The sequence below is a fragment of the Zootoca vivipara genome, chromosome 2, assembly GCF_965207765.1.
Source record: "Zootoca vivipara chromosome 2, rZooViv2.hap1.1, whole genome shotgun sequence".
Taxonomy (NCBI): domain Eukaryota; kingdom Metazoa; phylum Chordata; class Lepidosauria; order Squamata; family Lacertidae; genus Zootoca; species Zootoca vivipara.
Window position 1 is genome coordinate 78867208 of NC_142584.1, and position 17091 is coordinate 78884298.

Genomic DNA, 17091 nt, shown 5'->3' on the forward strand with positions numbered 1-17091 from the left:
ATAGAAAGAACCACCTGTGTCACTAAATAATCCCACCTGCCAGTTCTGTGCAAAACTTTGCTGCCTAAACAATTGTGGAGGGCGGAGGGGGGGGGGGATGAACTCTCAGTATGGGTACCAGTTGAGCTCACTTTCTTCCTCTCCCATACCATATGGAGATACATACCCCGAATGCACATTGTGGACCCCCCTTCTCACTTCATATGGCAATCAGTTGCTGTGACAGTCTCACTGTTAACACCACTTTGGAGTGGGTATGCAAAGCAGAAGCAGTTGTAGGGGTGGAGCTGAGGTGCTATCCTAGGTTCCTGGCAGGTGTGTCCCTGTTGTTTACCATAAGAGGAAGAGGGAAGTTGAAAGGGAGGTTGCTGTGGTGCAAATGCACAGGTGGGGGCACAAGATTGGTTCTGCCTCCTCCTAGTTCCTGGTAAGCATCCTCCTAGTTCCTGGTAAGCAATAGTAACCAACCTTCCAGGAAGATAGCGTAGTGATGCCGTCCCACCCCTTTGCAATCCACTTCTGGTGCAAAGCATGACGGGCAGACACAAGTTCCTATACATGGAGTTATAGTTTAACACAAATGCTGTTTGTGGGGCCCAGTTGTTGAGAATGGAACCTGCCCTTCATATGTCACATGTCTACTGTGAGAATCCTGGAAGTAACCCAGTAATGGCGCTCACATGCACGGCTGCCACGCAGAGAGATATGTTACTCTGACTTGTGGGGATCAAAGTGTTGGTGTTGACCTTTAAAGCCCTAAATGGCCTTGGTCCTGTATACCTGAAGGAGTGTCTTCACCCCCACCGTTCAGCCTGGACACTGAGGTCCAGCGCCGAGGGCCTTCTGGCAGTTCCCTCATTGCGAGAAGTGAGGTTACAGGGAACCAGACAGAGGGCCTTCTCGGTAGCAGCACCCGCCCTGTGGAACGCATTTCCATCAGATGTCAAGGAAATAAGCAGCTATCCTAATTTAAAATAATGCTGTATTGTGGCTGGGGAGACTCGTCCAGCTGGGCGGGGTATAAATAACAAATTATTATTATTATTATCTTGCAGGGAGCTTTCCCATATAATAATAATAATAATAATAATAATAATAATAATAATAATAATACCCCACCCATCTGGCTGGGTTTTCCCAGCCACTCTGGGCGGCTTCCAACAGACATTAAAATACAATAATCTATTAAACATTAAAAGCTTCCCTAAACATAATATTAATATTATTTCTTTGCAAGGTTTTTAAATGCCTTATTTAGGAAACTTTTTTTAATGCACAGGAAAAGCAATATAGAAAAAGTTTCAGGAAAAACATCTATTCTGAGGAATGGGGGAAAATGTTAGGCATCAGAATGCCATCCACTATAGCACTGTGTATCAGTAGTGGGAAGCGTTATAAAACTAATTATCTTTGAGGGTTCTCTCTCTCTCTCTCTCTCTCTCTCTCTCTCTCTCTCTCTCTCTCTCTCTCTCTCTCTCTCTTTGCATGCTGTTGAAATTATCATATAAAATACCTCTATTACAAAAACACAGAATTTGTGTATCTAATTAAAGTGGCTGTTGTTCTATTCTAGCTGTCATTCTTGGCAAACTTACTCTGGAACTGCATACTCTGAGATTGAAAGTGAGCGTAGGAACACCTGCTTGCTTGGGGCTTCATCAGAGCTTCACCCCAGGGTCACAGTGAACCGTAGGATGGTGGTACATGTGGCCTTGTCTAATTAATAGGGCATTTCCCAGGTCACTCTCACAAGGTAAAACACTGAAAATCACTGGTGGGTAAAATGAATTATCAATTTCATACATCCTATACTGTCTCAGCATCATTTCATGGGGCAATTAATGCAAAAGCAATTACATACCTATGCACCATCACAAAACATGTCTTATATTTTTCTGCTATGCCAATTCCCCCCCCCCACATACACACAGCGATCACTTAAGACTAGCAGATAGCATCTTTTAATTGGATTAGACTTTGAGTGACTGGCTGTGTACACACATACATTTGAAGCACATGACTTCCCCCAAAGATTACTGGGAACTGTAGTCTGTTAAGAGTGTCAGGAACTGTAGCTCTTCTGAGGGGAAACTGCAGTTGCTATAACTCTTTTGTTGTTGTCGCTGGGAGGGGGTAGTAAGTGCTTAAATAGGTGTGGTGTGTATGCAGCCTCAGTCCCATCATACAACCCCTCTCTCTTGCCAGCCTCCACACTTCAGAGGCTGGGATGGAACCACTGCGCAAGGGCTTCCATCTGCAAGGAGCCCTCTTGTGTCCACACACACTCCTTGTTGTTTCACCTGATTCACTTTGCTCAACAATAAAAGCCTTGGTCCAAAAAAGTGCCTGGAGTTTGCGGATTGAAGAGAAGGGGGGAACATGAATCTTTGTCCTCAGTGATGCATTGCTCGCACACTCCTTCCATCGCATCTTTGGTTTCTTAAGCATCCAGATCGAACTGTTAGAGAATAAATTTTGTTGGCATCCCTGCCCCCCCCCGCCATCTATTAAAATCAATGTAACACTTACACCTGGTGATTTGGAGATGTGAAAGGGTTGCACAGGGCGATTAGAAATGTTCCAGTATGAAATCTTTCTTTTTCTTTGCACCTCTAGAATTTTCCTACTTACTTCACCTCCTTCCCAGCTCCGACAGCCCCCCTCCAATCCAGAAGTCTGTCCTCCAACTGCATAGCCACTTATTAGCAGTCCCAGGTTCTGTTATTGCCACTTACTGTATCCAAGCATAGTGTGTGATGTCAATACGCAGAGTGGGCTCCCCTTGCCTTGCCTTCACAGACACAAAATGGACACACATCACAAGGAGCCTGTAGAGCTGCCCGGTGGCTGAGCCCAGTGTTTGTGAATTAGCTGTAACCTCAGATGAGACTGTGACTAGGAGATGATCTTACGCCATGCATGGGTAGGTACTGGTAACTGTAAAGATAAAGGGACCCCTGACCATTAGGTCCAGTCGTGACCGACTCTGGGGTTGCGGCGCTCATCTTGCGTTATTGGCCGAGGGATCCGGCGTACAGCTTCCAGGTCATGTGGTCAGCATGACTAAGCTGCTTGTGGCGAACCAGAGCAGCACACGGAAATGCAGTTTACCTTCCCGCTTGGAGCGGTACCTATTTATCTACTTGCACTTTGACGTGCTTTCGAACTGCTAAGTTGGCAGGAGCTGGGACCGAGCAACGGGAGCTCACTCCGTCGTGGGGATTCGAACCGCCGACCTTCTGATCAGCAAGCCCTAGGCTCTGTGGTTTAACCCACAGCGCCACTTGCATCCCACTGGTAACTGTAGGTACATATAAATGTAAGAAAAGTGAAAATACAACAATTTGTTTGGATATCAGAGGCACATTAGCAACCCATCTATGCATTCTTTTTCGTTGCTCAGTTTTGGACTCTAAAGAATTCATTACGGCAGAGTTCCAAGCCTGTTGACAAAAGCTTTTGGCTCTGGACCTTGAAAACCACATTAACAGCTGCAGATTGTATTAGTTTTAAGCTTATTATGACTTTGCAGACTCGTTTATCAATTACTTTTGATTGTCAGGACATCCCAAATATAGAATTAAACAACCTTCAGAGAAGCCAATTAAGTTTTGTAATGGTTGCTGCCAACTTTTCCTTGCCAAAATGGGTTGCTGACAATACGTTGGTGGCAGATTAAGCTGAACTGAGGCAACGTGCTGTTTCACATTTAACACCAAACCATGGCTCAGATACTCTCTCTGCATCCCTTCTTCCTCTCCTCACGTGCCTCAGTTTCCTCTGTGACTTCCTCGTTCTTGTCATTTGTGCTTGCCCTCCAAATCAGAATCAGAAACAACAGCCAAACTGTGGCTTTGAATTTCAATTTGGAGGGCAAGTGCAAAGTATAATTTGCCAATATGGTTGTGTGAACGTGGCCCTGATTCAACTAATGAGCCTTGCTACTGGAAGCCTGCGCAGGGACTTCTGCTAGCACAGTGGGGATTCCCCCCTCTCTCTTCCCCCCATGTAAACCTGTCTCAGCGGGTGGCACTGTGATCTAAAACACTGAGCTTCTTGGGCTTGCCGACTGGAAGGTCAGCGGTTCAAATCCACTTGACGGGGTGAGCTCCCGTTGCTTCTGCCAACCTAGCAGTTCAAAAACATGCTAGTGCAAGTAGATGAATAGGTATCGCTGCGGTGGGAAGGTAAACACCGTTTCCGTGCACTCTGGTACTTGTCATGGTCCTCTGCTGACCACATAACCCAAAAAGCTGTCTGCAGATAAACGCCGGCTCCCTCGGCCTGAAAAGAGAGATGAACACTGCACCCCCTAGTCACCTTTGACTGGACTTAACCATCAAGGGGTCCTTTCCCTTTCCCTTTACCAAACTTGTCCCCAATATTGGTTTATGCACACCGATGGTGGGGCATTGGGACAACCCCTTGAACAGTGCCCTCAGGGGCGATGAGAGGGGGATTTCTCCTTCTGGAAATCTGAAATCTTTCCATTGACAGAATGATTGCCATAGCACCTTGCTGAATTCCTCTCTGGGAAATCAGGGAGAAAATCAAAGCAAAGGAAGGATGGGTCCACGTGAGTGTGCAGTCCTATAACATGCTCCTGGTTTGGAGATAACTCTTGCTTGGGGATAAATTAAATATGATCCAGTTCAAAAGTTGACAGCTACTTCCAATTTAGCAACCTCCTAATTCAGTGGGTTCCCACAATTTCTCATCACCTCTAGATATTAGAATAGCTTTCCTTGATGCAGCAGCACCAATGTTTCTTCATGCATCAGTATTGCCAGCTAATGGGTAACATCCACCTGTGTTTTCCCACTATCAGAATAGACTTCCACTCATGCAATAGGACTTCCCCTTCCTCTCCCCCCCCTCCCAAAGCTCTTGTGCTGGGGGTTGAGGGACCCTCCAAAGAAGAGGAAGGGAACACCAACTGTGTGAGTGGAAGCCTACTAATGTGACATTGAATATCACCCATACTAAAGGAAATACCGTAACTCATTTACTTGCCATAACCTCCAACATCTAGCCTTCAGTAATGTTAAAAACTACAGGCTTATAAAATACAGTGCAGGCCTTTATGGACTGATTTTGTAGTGGTTTTATATGTTGTCATAATTTAATTTTTTAAAAATGTCATTCCATTTTTTGATTTTTTTGTGAAGCTGTTGTGTGCTGTCAGGGAAGGCTGCTTATTCTTGAAGGTGGTATAATAAGCAAACAAATAAAGGGTATATATCGAGTTCCACATACCCCAAATCAAATATAATCAAGCATGAAATTGAGGATACTGTCGTTTATGCCTTGTATATTTACAATTAAGCAATGGGCAAGAACCATATATCTAGGTAGAGAAAGCTCAAATTAGATTAGCATGTTGCCAATATTGTTTTTTCCCTATAACTCTGCTAAAGAGAGAAGTTTGATGGGGTATTTCAGCTGCCATACCAACTTCCTTTGATGAGGGAGGGGTTATCAGTGAGCAGGAATGCTGCTCTGCAGTTGTGCCTTATCAACATTTCCTTCCCATCTGTTCATCCAAACATGCTCAGAAACCCCCGGTAGTTGACTATGTGAAGCTAGCACCATAGCTGCCAAGTACCCTGTTTTCCCCGGGAAACCCCCGTTTTTTCTTACCTTTTCCCGGCAGTCCCCCGTATCACTTCGTCTCCCGTTATTCTCCCTTATATTCTCCTGCCAGCAGCCATTTTTTTTTCTTACTGATTTGCCCATCTATGGGCACCGAAAATGGCCAGTGCTGGCTTCGAAAGTCGCATCTACGCATGTCCGGAAGTGCATAGTTGCAACTTCTGGTGCCGGCGGCGGCCATTTCTGGTGCCCATAGATGGGCAGAGCGACACCGGAAGTTGCGTCTACGCACTTCCGGACATGCGTAGACGTGACTTTCGAAGCCAGCACCGGCCATTTTCGGTGCCCATAGATGGGCAAAGCGACACGGGAAGTTGCGTCTACGCACCTTCCGGTGTCACGCAGCTGCCGGTCCCGGATTCTGCAGTCCGGGACTTGGCAGGTATGGCTAGCACACACAGGAATGGTCCCTAACCACCTGCTTTAGCTGTGTTTCACCATTCAGGGATAATACCAGATGAGGACTCAGTTGGTTAGAGTGTGGTACTGATAACACCAAGGTTGCAGGTTTGATCCTCGTATGGGACATTTCTGCGCTTCCAGCTCTAGGATTCTATGACTATAGTTGTCGGAGACTAGAAAGCTTTCTCTTTCTGTGTTCTGCTTGCTGTAGGAGTGTCAGTGGTTATCTTTTGGGCATAGTGGGTTCTTCTGGTGTGTGAGACCCCTAGAGGGCAGGAGGACTAGTATTTTGTGACTTACACTATCAGTCATCAAGAAAATATTGCTTTGATGTCTAATCCGATTGGCTTTGAATTTGTTCCCTACTGTGAATTAAAAATATAAAATAGTAGGGTGATTTCATTAGCTAGGCAGCACCCTTGATCATATAGATTGTGGGCAAGATGCATTTATTATATTATTATTGTGCAAACCTTCCACTTCAAGTTCCTTTGAGTTGCTTTTGGCACCTTATTACCATATGCTCAATGAACACGCAACTAAAAAATTGACCCAAGTGCATGAACAACATTAAAAGTTCTGACAGTGAAGCAGTGCTTCTCTTTTCCTTGTGCTTGTGTGAAATGATCTGGCAAAATAGATGCTGCAGAATTAATGTGGGGGTTGTGTGTGTGTGTGTGTATTTTCTTTCAGAAATGATAAATGTTCTTGGGACCATGCCTTGCCAAACGCTGATTCGGCTAACAAAAGGAGTTGGTGTTTTGAATATTTCTTGTACTGCGACAAATCTGAAGTCTCATGGAGATTTGCATATTCACTTCGGGAATGTGACAAGATTCTTATCTAACCTGTGCTTGTCAGCTTTCATTACTTTCTCCTCCACTTCAAAACAGTTATTTATTGCTGACTTTGAGTCTGTTTCCTTCTCTTTAGTAGTTTTAATGCATGTGTACTGTTAGAATGATTTTGGTTTAGTTTTGTTTAATGTGGTCAATGGAAAAGAATCTCTGGGCACACATATATAATTAACTCACAAAGATACACATATATAATTAAAACACCACAATGAATAATGCAAATATATGACCTCTTATAACATAATCCCTCACCTAAGTCAGTTTAAAAGATTTGTCCTATTTAATCCAAGCCAGAAGTCTAATCGACTCAGAATGCAAGAAGGTTCAAAACAAGTAAACTTTCTACAGTGTAAGGCAGTGGGAACCAAGTTTAATGTAATGTGATGTAATGTTATTGTTCCATATGATATATGATATGATATAGCATAGCATATCTCACCTTTTCTCCAACGAGCTCAAGATGACATACGTGGTTTTCCCTCTTCCCATTTTATCCTCACAATAATCCTATGAGGTAGGTTAGGCTAAGGAACAGTAACTGGTCCAAGGTCACCCAATAAGTTTTGTGGTTGAGTGAGGAATTTGAACCCTGGTCTTTGCACTACTATAGGAGCAAGAGGGAACAGCTGGTTTCATATCTGTTGCACTGCCACATCACTTCAGTAGAGGGTGATATAGCAGCTTTTAACTAAGTAGGGATCAAGTCTACATCTAGCCCTAAATAAACTGCTGTCTTTGCCAGGCTTCCTCAAACTTGGCCCTCCAGATCTTTTTGGCTTACAACTCCCATGATACCTAGCTAGCAGGACCAGTGGTCAGGGATGATGAGAACTGTAGCCTCAAAACATCTGGAGGGCCGAGTATGAGGAATCCTGGTCTTTGCTCTTCATTTTGAGCTATGTCTTGCTCAGGTGCTGGCTGAGGAACTCACCCACCAAATCTCTACTTTGATTCCTCACTGAATTGCCTGCCTGGCCATCTCTCTGCTGGACCATCGGTCTGTCTCCAGGCACCAGGAGAAAGATCTACCTGTATTATTGCTCTGACTGATTTGGATATTGCTGTGAAGTTACATAACTCCAGAACTGTGCCCCATAGGTAGGGTTTTCCTGACCCAATGTAGCAACCTGGATGCTTGGAGCCTAAAGTTGGCCATTGGCATCTCACATGCATTTCATCAAGCAATGGCTGGGATGCTAAGGAGCACATGCATGCATGTTTTTCATGTGCACCCAGCTCTCTAGGATTCAAAAAGCAATTTAAGGAGTCTGGCACATACATTCATGTGTCACCATAGTAAAAAAGAGGAGATTAGCATGTGTAATAACAGTCTGTAAGCGTGGTGGCTAAGGGACTGCTCTATGAAACAAGAATCAGTGCTATGAATCAATAACTTTGATTAACCTTGCCTCTTTCATGAATACTCCAGATGGCCTCATGCAAGCTACTTTATCTTAGTTTGATACCACCACCTGCTATATGGAGGGTAATACTGACATCTTACAGGGTTGTTGTAAGAATTGATAATGTGTCTGAATCTCTTTAAACACTTGTGCGTACTATGCAAATGTTAAATACTATTTATTGTTTTAATGCAAATATTTAAGGCAACTTGAACCCCTGGATGACAGTAATGCACTGAGCAGGCTGTATCATTCCCTCTAATAGTGATCTCAGCTGGTGAATGCCTATGCCTGTTTTGTGGAAACAGACCACTAAGAAACATAAAAAAAGATTTTTAAACCTAAGGGTCATCCTCCCTAAAAACCCCAATCAGTTCAGTGAGGACTAAGCAAGTCCAAAAGTCAGGAGAATTAAGAAGGAAAAATGGGATAGACCAGAGGTCCCCAATGTGATTGTTGGACCACAACTCCCATCATCACTGGATACTGACCATGATGGCAAGGGCTGATGGGAATTAGAGTCCCAGCAGGTTCTAGGATAGAGTGTTTTGGAGAAGGGCCTGGCTGGCTTGAAATAACTCTGAAAAGGAGGACTCCTGCTAGGTGGTGAGGATGCACTCCCCACATTTTAGGATAGAATCATAGAGTTGGAAGGGATCCCAAGGATCATCTAGTTCAACTCCCTGCCATACAAGAATATGCTTCCTTCTGGGGATTGAACCTGCAACTTTGGCATTATCAAGAACCATGCTCAAACCCAACTTTTGGTTGCATGTTTTGCCAGTACTGCGTAACATATATAAGCTGAGTGCATTCATTAGCAAACTTTAAGGAAGACTAAGGTCGGTTGCTAAGGAGAGATCCTTTATCAGAATCAAATATGTTCTTATCAGAAATAAACATGATGGGGAATTGCCTCTCTGCCCAGGGGCGTACCCAGGATCAAAACTAGGGGGGGGGAAGGGCGGGGCCAAGGCATGGGAGGGGGGCCACAAAGTGGGAATGTGGGCGGGGCTACGGAGACCAGGTCATCTAGTCCAACCCCCTATGCAAGATCTGCTTGAAAACCTCCAAAGAAGGTTTTCCTGCAGAGCAAGCTCTTCTAGACTTCTTGAAGGGACCTTCTTTCCTGGTAAACAAGCGTTGGTTCTGGCTGTCAGTCGCAACAGATCTCAAAGTAAACAAGCCGCAGTCACTTCGGGAGCGGGAGCTTTGCAGGTGAAGAAAGTTATTTGTTCCAGGGCCCTGCAGGGTGTTTGGTTACTTCTTAGAAATATCACTTTTGTGCTTTATTCTATTTAAATGTTTGCATACATACCCCACAATCCTTTTCAGAAAATACACAAGGTAGCAGATATGAGATTGTATTTGGCCCAATGACATATTTGGCAGTTCTGAAGATGACCCAGTACAAACATTGTTGCAGATATATTTCCGTCATCAGACCCTCAGCCAGACTGGCAGTTTTGCAGTAGTTGGCTCAAAACAAGATATGTCAGAAGCCAGCTCAAAACTAATGGAACTAAATTTAGAGATCTGGGAGTCACTGTGCATGGTGTAGTCTTATCAGCTTCTGGCAAAACATACAGCAGTGGGAAGTTTGAGCACTGGGTTTTAAAAACTACTGTCCCACAGAGAAGAACTGAAATGGTTTCAATATTATCAAGTACCTTTTCATATCTGTAGAAACTTGTTGTTTGTGACAGAAACCATACCTGTGATGACCAGTGAAGAAATTACTGGGAGCAATTACTGGGCGCCATTTAGCCTCTCAAGCCGCCTTATACTGTAACTGAATCAGACCCGTACTGTCTGCACTGACTGGCAGCAACAGCTCTCCGGGATTTCATGCAGGAGTCTCTCAACCCCACCGTGAGATGCCAGCAGGCACTGGGCCAGAGACCTGCTGGTGCCTGGCTTCCCCAAAAGGCTCCGCTCGGCTCGCTTCTGGGGCCCCTGGCCAAAGCAGGTGACACTTGCCCGCCCCTCGTGGCCCAGAGCCTCCTGCAGCTCCACCTGTGAGGTTAGCATCTGTGCCCTGGGCGCAGGCCCGGGACCGGCTTTTCCTCTCCCTGGCATGGCAGTGATTCTGGGCTCCGGCTCTCACGCCAGCACAGCCCCTTCTAGCAGTGGAAGGCCCATGACTTAGGCCCACAACTCGGGGGTCTGCATCAACTCGCTCCTCTGGCTGGCAGCGCATCCGCCCCCCCAACCCCGAGCGAGCGCTACTCACAGCCAGGGCGCTGCCCCGACGGGCAGCAGCAGCGCGACGCCCAACATGCCCACAGCTGCGCCGCCCGACACACAGAGCAGCAGCTGGAGGAGGAGGAGGAGCGTGGCTGCCGGCCCGAGCGTGAGGTGGGCAGGCGAGAGCGCAGCGGCAAGCGGCGGCATCTCTTCTTGTGGGTCGCGCCAGAGGCACCCGCAGCTTCCAGAGGAAGACGCGCACAGTAGCAGCGGCCTCAGAGGAGAATCGCCTCCCGTGTCCTCCTCCCCACAGCGCCCCTGGTGGCCAGGCCCCCTGGCGCCCCCCAGCCCGGGCCTAGAGACGGCCCTGCAGGCAGCAGCGGGCGGCAGCGGGCGGGCTAGCCAGCTCAGTGCCCCCTCCATTTATTTATTTATTTGCTTTTTCTTCTTCTGGGGGGGGCAGCACCCCCCTGCCCCGCGCTGGGTACACCCATGTCTCTGCCTGTGCAGCGCCCCTCCATTTATTAATTTTTTTGCTTATTCTTCTTCTGGGGGGGCAGTGGCTCCCCCTGCCCTGCACTGCGTATGCCCATGTCTCTGCCTCTTGACCTGTCAGTATAATGAGTAAAGTCATTTTTTAAGGCAGTTGTTTTAGATATTGATTTTAAGAAAACCCAACCATGATCCTTGAGGGAAACATTAAACCTTTAATGCAACCAGTTTGCCTGAAATGTCTGCAGTTACTCAGCTGTTTCTTATATTCAGCACTCCTATCTCTCTCACTGCGTGTTTTCTTGAAACACACACACAGCTCTTCCAATCCTGTGAAAAGTGAAACCTCCAATTCCAGGGAGTATATAAATCCTTGAGGATTTGGGTTGGGATAAAATAAGGAAAGCAAATTTAACTTTGATTTCAATAACTGAATACTGATGGTTTTGACTTGTAATCTGCCTGTTTCTTCTGTTCACTGTCATCTTCTGATTTGCCCTAATCAAAATGGGAAGGAAGTAGCTATTGATCTTAGACAATATGATCAAAGGGATGAGAAAAAAGCATACTTTCTTGTTGATGATGACAAATTGCTCACAAATTGAGGGAGAAATTGTGCAAACCCTGGCATGTTCTGTTTGTAAAGAAAATGGGCAGGTGGAAGGAGAAGCACCCTTGTTAAACTAATCCAATATAGTTCTTTTTTTCCCTTGTAAAAGAACCTGTGCAATCATGTATAGAGTTTCCTGTGAGTAAAAAACAGACACACTGAACATAATAGCATTTGCTTCTGAGTAAATATGCATTGGCTCATGCTGTTAATTTGGTTATTACGGTTCATATAGGCAGGTTTGCCAGCAGAACCTACTTAAAAGGCACGTTAGAATGCTTTCTTCTTACTACTGCACGTTTTGATGCATTAAAAAGGGGTAAAATGCCTCAAAGAGCCTGGAAGGAAAGTATAAATCCAAGTACTGTATTTTTCGTTCCATAAGACGCACCTAAAAAGCAAGAAGAAATGTCTGTGCGTCTTATGGAGCGAATGTGTGGTCACTGGAGCCGAATTTCCCAGGGGCTAAAGGCAGATCGTGCTTTTTAAAAATATATATATAAGAAAGAGCTAAAGGCTAACAAGAGGGAATGAGTGCGTTGAAAGGAACCCGCTCAGCAGCTGATTGCAAGAGATCGGGGAGGGAGATAAGAGAGCTAGCTTCCTCCCCAGTCCCTCCTGGCCTGGGCTCAATTGTTGTCTGCAGAGGGAGACATGTGACTGGCTGATTAGATTATCAGTCTGGAAACTGTAGAAATGGGTCCCTTTCCTTTCCTAGAGAAGTTGCAGAATTGTGAGTTGAACCCCATAAAAACAGGAATTTTTCCCCTTTGCAAGGAAACTCAGCAACTTTGAGCTGATCCTAAAAATGGAGCTTTCCCCCTTTGCAAAAAAGATGCACAACTCTGAACTGACCCCCCCCCCCCAAAGCGGGGCTTTTCTCATTTACAAAAAAAAGCTGCACAACTTTGAGCTGATCCTTAAAAAAAAGGAACTTTCCCCCTTTGCAAAAGAAGCTTCCTCAAATATTTAAGGGGGGGGGGGCAAAGGCACCTAGGCCTCTAGGTGTTAGCTGCTATGCCTAGGACAATTCAAGAAAGCAAAATATTTTTTTTCTTGTTTTCCTCCTCTAAAAACTAGGTGTGTCCTATGGTCAGGTGCGTCCTATGGAGCGAAGAATAGGGTATCTTTAGAACACATAGTATTGCTATTCGTACCAATGTCAATCAAGTTACAACACTTAAAACTGTGAATAAGAGGAAAACAAAAGTGATGTGACACTTTCTCCATGTTCCCCCCTCCCACCCCCATGAGAGAGGCTTGGAAGGGGCCAGCCAATAGCAGCTGGTGTTGTGGGGCAGTACCACACATTGCAACAGCTTACCTGGATGGGATTGGGTTGGGGCAGAGTGGTGGTGGGTGGGATCAGGGCGGCATGGATGCACCTTACATTTGACAACCGTGCATCACCAATTGCTACTGTACATTATGGACTTTTTGGTGGGAGTGCTGTACAGCAGAGCATTATGGGGCATAACCTTTGGATTAGCCCTGAATCAAGGCTTAAGCATGGCCAATGGACCCACAGGTAGGGCAAATCACAGCACATAGGTAACTGAATGTAAAAGTGTGGGTGAAATAGCCTGCTTTTTTAAATCTTTGGGAACCACCTAGCAACTCATTTCTTTTCCTCCAGTAATGTGTGTGTGTGTGTGTGTGTGTGTGTGTGTGTGTGTGTTAAGCATCTCCAGGTCTGAATCATAGCTCAGTCGGTAGAGCATGAGACTCTTAATCTCAGGGTTGTGTGTTTGAGCCCTTGGGTTGGGCAAAAGATTCCTGCATTGCAGGGAGTTGGACTAATTACCCTTGGTATCCTTTCCAGCGCTACGATTCTATGATTGCAGGTTACACAGCAAAATAAGTATTTCCCCATGAAGCTTGAGAAGTTACACCATGTATCTAATTGCATTAGATTAGCTCTGCTGTTCCACTGAGCAACTTCTTTTTCTCCTGCAGAAATATAAAGAATATGAGAAGGATGTTACTGTAGAAGAAATTGATGGTCTTCAGCTTGTGAAGAAGCTGGCAAAAAATATGGAGGAGATGTTTCACAAAAAGTCTGAAGCTGTACGGGTAGGTAGCAGATAAAATTTTCTTTTATGTTTTGGGTAACGAGCTTGTACTCCTGGCATCTCAGTATGATGGTGTAGAAATGGACCGACAGAAAGGCCTCGGGAGAACTACAGTACGCTATATGTGGCATTCTATAAGAGAAGATCTGAAAGAGTACTAAATATCTGTTTTGATACAAACAAAACAGAAACCTTAATCATTTGATACTACGTTTTCTCTTTCTTCTGCGCATTTCAAATTCCTTCTGGGGAGTGTTTTATTTAGAAAACATATGTCAATATCAAAGGATGTATACACGTTTTTTAGCAAACTGTGTACACCAGAGGAGTAAAAATGGATGCAGCCCCATAATTCCTTCCTCACTTTCCTGGTTGCTACACTCTGTGATTGGTGCATACTTGTGACACATACATGCTGTACTCCATAGTCAATATTTCTTACAAAAGAAAACAATTCACAGTCAGAGACTGGGAATTAGATCTCAGAATCTGCCTGTACTGTAGAAGCACATGAATTATTTTGAAAGCCATGTTGCCAGTAATTGGTACATGGCTTTTTACTATAGCTATTTTGTCTTTCTAAGAGGACTTTCCTGAAGATTAGTTACTGTGGACTTTTCAGTTCAATCTGCAAGGACTAAAAAAAAAAGTAAAAACAAACAACCATATTATATGAAGAACACATTTAAAAAGGAATGAAAAGCAAACAAAAGATTTCCTGGTTCAGTAAGCAGGACTGTGTGTTTTCCTGCAAATGAGCAAGAGTGCAAAAAGTGTATTGGACACAGGACTCAGGTTGTTGAGTCTTATTGCTTCCTTTTTAAAAATGATGATATGTGTGAAGATATGCTAAATGTGCTGAGACCTCTGAAGCCAGTGGGGTGGCTGAGGAACATTTTCATTTGAGGAGATTCTATGCCCTGCAGAGCTCATTTCCCCTCCCTGCAACTAGCAAAACCAGAATGGATTGTGCAGAGGGGTAAGAATGGCAGGCTAAATTATGTAAGAGAAAATTCTAGAGCAAGAAGAAGATTAGGGATATTTTGATCAATTGCAGCTTGGGGTGGACTTAGGCACACATAATTTCTGTCATGCAGAGATTCAAAGGACCAGTTATTTTAAGCTGGCAGAAAATTGTTGCAGAAGATCTGCTTCTTTCTGAATCCTGCTGTGCTGGAATTGTAAAAACCGCTCTGCTTTTAGAATCCATTCTCTGGTGACCCTTTGCAATGTTTAGATGAAGCAGCCTGATCCTATAGTCCAGCTAAGGTCGCCATTTCTCATCTCCCCTTGTGTTGGACAAGTTAGTTAAGTACCCTCTATCAGACAGTAGTGCTTATCTGCTTTTTGATTGGCCAGTGGAAATCTAAGTACTTTATGAATAGTATAAAAAGTTGGAAACTCAGGGTCAGATAACATACTGTATTTGAGCAGTAGCTACCACACTGCCCTGATTTTGTAGATCAGTGCTGGGGAATTAGTCACTCTCCAGTTATGGCTAGATTTCAACTCCCACTACCACTTTAAATCTCTTTGTTGGCTTCCTCATCTTTCTCACGCTTGTGTGCGCATCATGGATTGTCCCCTCTACTGGTCTCTCTGATTAGAAATCAATCAAGGAGAGGATTTGAGAAGGAAGAGACAGCTTACAGAACTCTAAAGAGTGGCAACTCCTAGCTGCTCTGCATGGAGTGGAGCCTTCTGTGTGGGGCTCCTCAGGGAGTGGAAGTGCTGGACTGTTTCGTTGCCTCAGATTAGAGCCAACAAACTGAAGCTCAGTCCTGATAAGACTGAGGCACTGTTAGTGGGTGGTTCCCTAGGCTGGATGGATGGGAGGTTGCCTGCTCTTGGTGGGGTTACACTCCTTCTGAAGGAACAGGTATGTAGCTTGGGGGTACTTTTAGATCCTTTGCTGTTGCTTGAAGCTCAGGTGGCCTCAGTGGCGTGGAGTGCCTTCCATCAGCTTTGGCTGGTAGCCCAGCTGTGCCCCTATCTGGATACGGATAGGCTAGCGTCTGTAGTCCATGCTCTGGTAACTTCTAGGTTAGATTACTGCAATGTGTTATACATGGGGCTGCCTCTGAAGATGGCTTGGAAACTTCAGTTGGTGCAGAATTTGGCGGCCAGATTGCTCATTGGGGCAAGACGTTTTGTGCACATTAGACTGATCCTGGCCCGACTGCAATGGCTGCCAATTAGTTTTAGGTCCAATTTAAAGTGCTGGTTTTGACCTTCTAAAGCAGGCACCCCCAAACTTCAGCCAGATGTTTTGGACTACAATTCCTATCTTCCCCGACCACTGGTCTTGTTAGCTAGGGATCATGGGAGTTGTAGGCCAAAACATCTGGAGGGCCGCAGTTTGGGGATGCCTGTTCTAAAGCCTTTAACAGCTCAGGACCACAATACTTCAAGGACTTCCTGACAGTGATGAGGGATTGAAGACTGGAGTGATCATTCTGTGATATTATGGCAGTGGACAAAGCTGGAGTGTAACTTTTGAATAAACCTGTTTTAATGAAAATAAAAACAGTATTTAGGGGAGTGTAACTGGTTCGGTCACACTGGGCATGAAGCCTCCGGGGCACCGCAGGGGATGCCACAAATATGCTTTAGAATGGAGCGCAAGAGGCAAAAGCTTTCATATTTTGGTGTTGCACAAGGCACTGCTGAAATTTGAGACCCCAAGGTTTAGGGCCTCCAATTAATTAATTAATTAATCTATCTACCTATCTAGTTAATCTGCTTTGACTGATTAACATTTTATGGCCTTTTAAATGTTAAAAGGGGGATGGGGTTATTGGTTTGTTTTTGTTTTATTATGTACTTTGTGTTCTCATTTTGTATTTTTATGTTGTGAACTGTCCTGTGATCTTTGGATGAAGAGAAGTGTACAAATTTAATTAATTAATAGTAGTAGTAGCAGCAACATCAGTAGTAGTAATAATAATAATAATAATAATAATAATAATAGGGCACCTTCCTCACTGCTCTTCACTGACAGTCTCCATTGCCACAAGCATGATACAATGCAAGATGCTCAGAGATCTAAATATTACTACTGTTTTTTTATTTTCAAATGATATCATTGACTGAAATGGTCTCCTAGCAACTAATTGAATTAGCTGAAAATCATCTGTGCTAACACAGCATGTTTTTCATTGAGAGAGTTATTGTTTGAGAGTAGAAGAGGATTATTGCAGAGTATTTTTTTAAGCATACCTGGAACATTTGGAGGAAATTGTAATTAGTAGCGTTGGTGATTTTTGAAATACTTCCAGTGACAAAAAAAATGTTTCTATTCTGTTCTAATGTTCCTCAGCTGGCCTATTCTATGTGCAATTTATACATCCTCTAGGCTGGGCAGTCCAAACAGCTGATTAATATGATGTTTTAATGGTAGAATACGATTGTCATTA

General features: G+C 44.5%; 1 protein-coding gene across 8 annotated transcripts in view; it reads left to right on the top strand.

Annotated features, from left to right (window-relative positions):
• Window positions 1–17091, top strand: part of CACNA2D3 (calcium voltage-gated channel auxiliary subunit alpha2delta 3) — a 503883-nt gene that overhangs the window by 114884 nt on the left and 371908 nt on the right. For all 8 annotated transcript variants that reach the window (XR_015948236.1, XR_015948235.1, XR_015948238.1 and 5 more), the window contains exon 3: window positions 13560–13676. Coding sequence is in view for 3 of the 8 variants with exons in the window: in XM_088662250.1 (XP_088518376.1) it covers window positions 13560–13676 (117 nt within the window). In the remaining 5 variants the exon portion in view is untranslated. The remainder of the gene's footprint in view (window positions 1–13559; window positions 13677–17091) is intronic.